Consider the following 9,150-nt stretch of genomic DNA (forward strand, 5'->3'; position numbering starts at 1 on the left):
GTAGGATAGTAGGATTTAAGACGTTATGACTCCCACTGTAAGAATGGATTCAATGTTTGGAACAATCTAGAACGAGCGGCGAGATCAAAGCACGTCGCGACTCTCTTCTTCTAACGCTCTGGGTGCAACTAGTGGACTTTCTCCTGATATCCTACTTCCCAGAATGCATCTGGCACCAGGACATAAACACTCTCACAGGAAGGCATAATAAAACATGTATGTTCGTTAATACAGCATTTATCATGAGTGATGTGCTCTTTTTATAGGTTAAATATTTATATAAACTAGAGACAGACATAACCATTTGAACCTGAAAGGATTTGGTCATAGGTGTGACATTCTAACAGAAAATAGCAAGATACAAGCTCTCAAAGCATCATGAAGCAAGGTATTGTGAGCTTGTAGATCTGCTATTTTTGCATGACAGGAGTGTGTGTCTGTGCGCGTGCGTACGTGTGTGCGTGCGATAGTGTGGCCACCAGCAAGACCTCAAAAAGGAGGACACTTTTCCGGGGCGCGTTGTATGGGACCCCCAAATTGATATAGGCCAATTTAGTCACGGACCCCCTTCTCAAAATATGTTGTGCCAGCCAGGGACCCACATATTATTCCAGATGTGTACACTTTTTGAAAAAACTAGATCAAGCTCATAGCTTGTAGATCGGCTATTTTGAATAGAGGGTATGCGCATGCATAAAGTGAATGGCAAATCGAGTGGCAAATCGAGTGGCAAAGTGAGCTTAACTTCATTTAATTCAATCAGACAGGACTTTTCTGTTTGGATGTATGGCCTGTCAAGGCCAGAAAGTACTTTCTTGCCACTCAGTAGGCGTTCCCGCATATCTTCCGGGTATGATGATGATGTCACGTGCATACCCTCTATATAATAGCCTATAGTGTAAAATAGGTTTAAAGTGGTTTAAATTAAGACTGGGTAGCCTCCCTCCCTTGTTTATGCACCAAAGACTCTTCATTAATTATTTTATTTTATGATGGGCCTACACTGTATATAAATATTTTTTTGCCATTATTCTTGGGTTAAATTGTCCCATTTGACACCTAATCTACAAATAATATAACAGAGAGAGGGGAAGAGAAAGGGAGACTTGTGGATATGGGTACTGCAGCTGCACTTATTTTGTTCACAATTGGGGAATAGGCTAGGGATCCGACGGGGGGAAAGAAGACGAGAGGAAAACCTTCAGCACATTGAGTCATTGCCTGTCAGTCAGTCCAAGCATGTCATTGCGTCCTGCCTTCCCTTTGCATGGCTGACATCAACCCGTTACACACAGCAGTGCAAAGTGCATGATACTCGTCTGCAATTCTGTGCTTCTTTATTAACGTATTGACCTTGCTCCATTGTTGGCTACATTTTGTTTAATTTCGGCGTCTTTGGGCAAACCTTGACGTCGGTTTCATCTAAACAAAGCGTGGGGGGAGCGACGTCAGGTGTCCAGTGTAACAGTTGGGAGCGAGCACTAAACAAAATGCCCTTATGTAGCACGCGACACGCTGCGGTATCGCGCTGTGGCCGTGAGCTTGTATATCTGCTATTTTTCTATACCAATGAATAGGCTGGCTGCAAGCTGAAGAAACGTGAGAATTACCGTGATATGCAAATGTAAGCCAGCAGGCTGGCTGGCTGATAGTGGCACCGCACTGCACTGGCTGCGCAGACCTGTATTGTAACGGGAGATTTACAAAAGCCAGACAATAATGCGTCCGGCCACAGGTTGAGCTGGGAGGAGGACAGCAGGGTCAAAAACCGGACTGTCCGGCCAAAATCCGGACGTATGGCCACCCTAGCGTGCAAGCGTGGGTACATGCGTGGGCGTGCTTGTGTGCGTGCGTGTGTTGAACTACCATGACCAGCGACATGAGTATTATTATATATATATTTTCACAGCGGTATTCTCACTAAATTCTCACTAAAGTAATAACATTTTTACTCGAGTACAGTTTATTTTTTACTCTATCTCGGTGCATGTCCAAGATAACTACAGCTGACAGTGAGATACTCTACTACTGTCTACATTGTGAGCAGATACAACACATTGTTTGTGTCTTTCCAGTTGAAGTTCACAGAGATCAGTGATTTTACTGTGTGTGTGGAGGTCCAGGTTCATTACTGAAGACGGGCCCAATTCCTTTAGAGCGGTCACTCTTCATAGACACACAGCTGGGTGTTGGAGACTCTGCTCTGTGGTCAACAGTCATGAATAAACATTATTAAAAAAATCGCAACCTATTCATAATTTAAAACTAAAGTAATAAGCATTTATAAACCTGGTGATCTGTGCTCAGTAGAGTTTGATAACAACTAAATCATTCAGTGTGTTTTACATTATGACCTGTGATCAGTAGAGTGGTGTCCATCTTTGAAGTTAATAGGTCTAAGCATGGACCAGTCACTCTTCATGGAGACACAGCTGGGTGTTGGAGACTCTGCTCTGTGCTGATCAACCCTGGTAGAAAGAGAGGATGAACATTGTTTAATGTATTTATATTCAATCATACAATCCATGTGGAATCCACACACACTTCTAGTCAAACATCTCTTCTATGAACTCTCTACTCTGAAGTATAAAACACTTCAACGTCCTCAGAGTGATAATGGTTCAGAAATGGATAACCTGTCTGTCTGTCTGTCTGTCTGTCTGTCTGTCTGTCTGTCTGTCTGTCTGTCTGTCTGTCTGTCTGTCTGTCTGTCTGTATCATTCTGAGAACCTTGAATAACATTAAATGTACTTTGGACAGTATGATGAGTAACAACTGAAAAGACGCTGTAAATACCATCATAACCTGATAACCATAACTACAACACTAACATTTTAAAGTATACTAAAGTACTAAACTATTAAGAGCCAGAGCAATTATGTATCTACTACTGTCTACATTGTGAGCAGATACCAGACATTGTTTGTGTCTTTCCAGTTGAAGTTCACAGAGATCAATAGTGTCAAAGTTCCCCACTGACCATGAGTAGCGCACCACAACACAACACACACTAAAGAACAAGCTTATAGGTCCTTGGACTCGTGGGGGTCCCCAGAAAATTATCTGCATTGATGGGCGGCATTGGTCACAGAACCCGGACCAGCGAATCGCCAGTCCAAGACACAATCCGTCGTACCAAACTGCCAACACAGCGCTGAGCCAAAAAAGCAGGGCTGTTAGCCATAGCCTATATTTTAGTTTGGAAGTTAGGAACCAAATGGTTCCAAAATGTAACTCACATTTTGAGAGTGTAGGATGATGAGGTCCATTGGTTCAGGCTGAGAGGCAGAATTGAGTGCCTCCGGTCTTTGCGCATCGCGAGGAAATCGAACTGCCAAAACGTACACGTATCATATATATAACTAATTGTAGCCCTATAGTTATTACAACCAAGACGGAACGGACAACAGCCATAACAGTTTAACACAGCCTTGTTAGCAAGACGGGTTGTGTGTTAGACTGCCAAGTGAGAGCCTCGGGTTCGAACCCCGCTTCAGTGTATCGATAGGTCTATCAACTTGAAGGACAGCGAGTCTCATTTGGAGAACCAATGCTCTAGTCTACAATATAGTGTCATAGTAGCCTATATAAAATACAATTAATAACTATTTAAGAAGAGCAGTTAAGTCACATAATATAGAGTTTAAAATCAAAACAAGGTTTTTGTGCAGTCAGTTATAGCCTACGAACAACGCTTAAAGTTTGCAAGTAGATTTTCAAATTAAAACAAGGGGTTTGTGAGGTCAGTTAGCCTACCAACAGCGCTAAACGTGTGTTAATTTTCAACGTTGTTTTATTGATGGGCCGAGTACAATCACACAAACCAACAGCTGAACACATTGTTTGTGTCTTTCCAGTTGAAGTTCACAGAGATCAGTGATCTTACTGTGTGTGTGGAGGTCCAGGTTCATTACTGAAGACGGGCCCAATTCCTTTAGAGCGGTCACTCTTCATAGACACACAGCTGGGTGTTGGAGACTCTGCTCTGTGGTAAACATACATAAATAAACATTATTAAAAGGATCACAACCTATTCATAATTTAAAACTAAAGTCATAAGAGCCAGACCATTTATAAACCTTGTGATCTGTGCTCAGTAGAGTTTGATAACAACTCAATCATTCAGTGTGTTTTACATTCTGACCTGTGATCAGTAGAGTGGTGTCCATCTTTGAAGTTAATAGGTCTAATCATGGACCAGTCACTCTTCATGGAGACACAGCTGGGTGTTGGAGACTCTGCTCTGTGCTGATCAACCCTGGTAGAAAGAGAGGATGAACATTGTTTAATGTATTTATATTCAATCATACAATCCATGTGGAATCCACACACACTTCTAGTCAAACATCTCTTCTATGAACTCTCTACTCTGAAGTATAAAACACTTCAACGTCCTCAGAGTGATAGTGGTTCAGAAATGGACGGTACAAACAACCTGCCCAGTGAACCAGTTTCACCATCAGTAGGAAGGTTTGGAGATTTCAAACCTAGTTTTATTTTAAATTCATTCAAGAACAATGGCTTCCATTTAATTCTCATTATTTAACGCTGTGTGAACATTCAGCAAAACTAGCAGATCTACAAGCTCAAACCATGTCATGTAAGCGTGTAGATCATCTATTTTGTATAAAGGAAGTCAGTACTTCAGTAGTATTTTCACTAGATACTTTTACTTCTACTCGAGTCATTATTTTAAAGTAACAATACTTTTCCTTGAGTACAGTCTAGGGCTACGCTATGTCCAAGACAACCTAAAAATCAAAGATCACTACAGCTGACAGTGAGATACTCTACTGCTGTCTACATTGTGAGCAGATACAACACATTGTTTGTGTCTTTCCAGTTGAAGTTCACAGAGATCAGTGATCTTACTTTGTGTGTGGAGGTCCAGGTTCATCACTGAAGACGGGCCCAACTCCTTTAGAGCGGTCACTCTTCATAGACACCCAGCTGGGTGTTGGAGACTCTGCTCTGTGGTCAACACTTCTGGAATCACAACAATATTCATATTATCATTGTGAAGTCAATGTGTTCATGATCATTTGTTTGTGTCACATTTTAGAACAATAACATATAGCACAACATTTCTGAGTTTATGTCCTTACATTGTTGCATAGTTGAACTTCAACTTTATTACAAATGTCCATTTCCAGTTTTCATGAAAGGCACTATCTATAGATTGTTGAAAAGACAGCCAGCCAGCCAGCCAGCCAGCCAGCCAGCCAGCCAGACAGACAGACAGACAGACAGACAGACAGACAGACAGCTAATCTTATATATCTGAGCATAAATCAGAGTCCTGCTACGGGCCGGGATCACTGCTCTCCATTCCGACATGTCTCCACTCCAACAGTGATTGTCGGAGTGGCAGCACTTCCATAGAGGTTAGGGTTAGGGTTAGAGATAGGGTTAATGTCGGAATTGAGACATGTTGGAATGGAGACATGTAACCACGGGCCGGGTATCCGTGGATATCCGACAGGGACCTGAGTTTGATGGGTGAAAACGGGTGGAAAATATACTTTTATATGTTCACGGGGACGGGCTGTACAGTTCAAATATGATTATTTTGGGGGTCAAAGCCTCAAAATGTTGATACCCACTACTATGAATACAGCTTGAAAGGGGAGGATAATGTTATTAGACTATTGTGTCTTGTTTTTATCCATTATTTACACAATTATCATGATATTACTTTGTTGTGTTGTGATGTTGTGTATAGGGTGTGCCAATTGGGGAGAGTGTTTTCTGCAGGTGATTCAGTCCAAGTGTATCAAAGGGTGCATTCGGAAATGCGCACCGGGTGTGTGCTCAGTGTAGTGAGTGCCTAAACCTAACCCTAATCCTAACCCTAACCTCAGTAAAACTATGCCTAAAACCCTAAACCTAACCCTAACCTTAACCTCAGTAAAACTATACCTAAACCTAACCCTAAGCCCTAACCCTAACCACAGCTGGGTGTTGGAGACTCTGCTCTGTGGTCAACACTTCTGGAATCACAACAATATTCATACAATTATCATGTGAATGAAAGAGTCTGTTTGTTATAGATTCTGTATTGTTACATTGTATTTTACAAGAGAGTAAAACTCCATGTTGAAGTAACAGGAAAAACATTGTGATAAAATATCAGTGGAAAGCAGTAAAATGTACTAAAATGGATCCATACTGTAGATCTACATGGCAACACTGAGTGTACATATATTGTAGATTACACAACAGGTAGTTCTGACAAAGCAATCTGATTGGTTGAAATACCCATGATGATAATGAAACAACATGACTGAACATCAACATGAATGAAATAAAATCATATAAACAAAGTAACACGCAGTCAGTCTGTATACTGAACACATTGTGAATTGTACAATTCTTTCACAAACAGCACACATAGTACCTTGAATTCTATATCTACCCTGAGATCTTCAGTTACTGGAGTAAGAGAGGAAACATCCGTTTCCGCTACCCAGGACGGAGGTGCGAGAGACTAGGAAAGTCCTTTGTGCCGGTCGCTCTCAAGCAATACAACGAGACTCATAACGGTTGCTTGCCAAGGCCTAATAGGATAACCTAGGATAACCTAGCACAACTGTTACCTTACACTACAGGAACAAAAGTTGTACTGACTCTGACCTGTAAGTAATTTACCTGAGAGGGTTGCTTGTGGCGTCTTGCTGTGGCTCCCTTTCTTGCTTTTTTATTTTCTTGATTTATTTGCACTGTAATTGCATTTATTGTCACTTATTGTTTGGCCCTGCACTGTTGGGTTGTGTTGGTTGAATTGAGTACTATTGCTGTGTTGATATGGCGGTGAGATACTTGTGTTGCACTGACTAGCATTGACTGTTATGATCACTTTTGTTTGGCACTGTTAGGCTGTTGGCTCTTTGTTAAGCTGTGCTTTGAGTATTGCTTTTTATTGTGTGTGTGACATGACATGACACTAGTGTGTGTATTGTACAATAGGAGGATTGACATACTGTGTGTGTGGAGGTCCAGGTTCACTGAAGTCTGGAGGATGTCCTTTAGAGTGGTCACTCTTCATAGTCACACAGCTGGGTGTTGGAGACTCTGCTCTGTGTTCAACACTTCTGGAATCACAACAATATTCATACAATGATCATTGTGAAGTCAATTTGTTCATTGTCATTTATGTTTTTGTCCCATTACAGAGCAATATCATAACACAACATCTCAGGGTTAATATCTTCTACATTGTTGCATAGTTGAACTTCAACTTTAAAAATCGTATATATCTGAGCATAGATCAGAGTCCTGCTACGGGCCGGGTATCCGTGGATATCCGACATTGACCTGAGTTTGATGAGTGCAAAGGGTTGGAAAATATACTTTTATATGTTCACGGGGACGGGCGGTACAGTTCAAATATGATTATTTTGGGGGTCTCTAGTTCAAATATGATTAGTTTGGGGGTCTCTAGTTCAAATATGATTAGTTTGGGGGTCAAGGCCTGAAAAGGTTGAGAACCTCTACTATGAATAAAGCTTGAAACTGTTATTAGACTCTGTGTCTTGTTTGTATCCATTATTTGCACATTATCATGATAATGAAGAGTTGTCACTCTTCATAGACACACAGCTGGGTGTTGGAGACTCTGCTCTGTGGTCAACACTTCTGGAATCACAACAATATTCATACAATGATCATGTGAATGAACATATAGACTGGACATGAATGATGATTAACTCATGTACTTAATCTATTCCTGCATGGTATTTTCTTTTTCTTTTTTCTTTTTTTTTTTTTTTCGCTTTCTTGCAGTTGGAGATGGAGGAAAGTTCAGATAATTTCCCAATTCCCCCATCTCCAGCCTCAAACTAAACCAAAGGCCTCCACTCTCCAGCTTCTTCTTCATGCTAAATCAGTTTCAATTGTGCCAAACATCAAATAAAATATGTAGGCTATGTGCCCATTCTGCCCAACATTTGCCAACACATGTATTTAAAAAATAAAATAATAGCCTATGTAAAACGATTACATATTCAGTGTGGATAAGCTGTCACTGAGTTGGTAACCAAATGGACCCTTATAGATCTGCTTGCGCAGCCTATCTATCTATCTATCTATCTAGGTCGTCCTCAGACGAGCCCTCCATCGTTGTTTCCAGTCATCTCGGTTCTCCATACATCTGGCCAGCTCATTGGTGTTCTGTGTCCCTACGTCTTCCTTGAGTACGTCCACGTATGTTTTTGTGGGACGTCCTCGCGACCGGTGCCCATGTGTTGGCTCCCACAGTACCAATTTGCTGGCTGGAAGCTCCTGGTGTCTTTGGCAGTGTCCTGCTAGTCTCATTCTTCTGGTGGCAATTTTCTCGCTTACCTTTGGTATTCCCTCATACAGGCTCCTGTTGGTAACATGTGCACTCCTGTTGATGTTGAGTACTGCACGCAACATTCTAGTGTAGCACCCGTCTAGAGACTTCTGCAGGGTTGGCTTCAGGGTCCAGCATTCACTGCCATAGAGGAGAACAGACTCCACCGTTGCAAAGAAGAAGCTAAGTTTGATTTGCGCAGCCTATGCAGAATATAGTCATGATGCAATTACACAGATTTTTATTTATTTAGTAGGTCATCAGTTGCATTCAGTAGAGCTGAATATTAGGTCCCTTAGTGAGTTCAAATGTCGGCGACTCAGCTCAAGTTTCATACAATGATGAAAATAGACGATCATGCCTTAAAGGAGTAGTTCACCCCGAAAATGACTTTTTTTCTATTGATTACTCATGGAGACTTGCGTTCAATAATATTTTTTTTCTTTTTTGTCACATTCCGAATACAAAAAATGTATTATAGTAAATTTAATCCCATTGATTCTGGATGGGGACCCAAATGCATTTGTGTGAGAATCAATGGGGGTACATTTACTTCACCTGTGACCCTACATTTACCCCCAATGATTCTGACCCAAATGCATTTGGGTCCCCATCCAGAATCAATGGGGGTACATATTTACATCCAGATTGATGAATCAGGCCCATTGTTGTGTGTATATGTGGTATAGGAGGGGAGGCTCTCTCCATTCCGACATGTCACCACTCCGAAATTGACTTCTTATTGTTGGAGTGGCGACACTCCCATGGGGTTTAGGTTTAGGGTTAGAGATAGGGTTAGTGTCGGAATGGAGGAGGAG

At 41.4% G+C, this 9,150-nt stretch overlaps 1 protein-coding gene across 1 annotated transcript in view; it reads right to left on the minus strand.

Moving 5' to 3' along the window:
* Window positions 1-9,150, minus strand: part of LOC308307236 (NACHT, LRR and PYD domains-containing protein 3-like) — a gene marked incomplete at its 5' end in the record, with an annotated part of 86,942 nt that overhangs the window by 70,300 nt on the left and 7,492 nt on the right. Inside the window, 2 exons of the mRNA XM_080752409.1 lie at window positions 4,145-4,258; window positions 4,873-4,986. Of these exons, the coding sequence (XP_080608535.1) occupies window positions 4,145-4,258; window positions 4,873-4,986 (228 nt within the window). The remainder of the gene's footprint in view (window positions 1-4,144; window positions 4,259-4,872; window positions 4,987-9,150) is intronic.

The sequence above is a fragment of the Nannobrachium achirus genome, assembly GCF_963921795.1.
Source record: "Nannobrachium achirus genome assembly, chromosome: 1".
NCBI classification, from domain to species: domain Eukaryota; kingdom Metazoa; phylum Chordata; class Actinopteri; order Myctophiformes; family Myctophidae; genus Nannobrachium; species Nannobrachium achirus.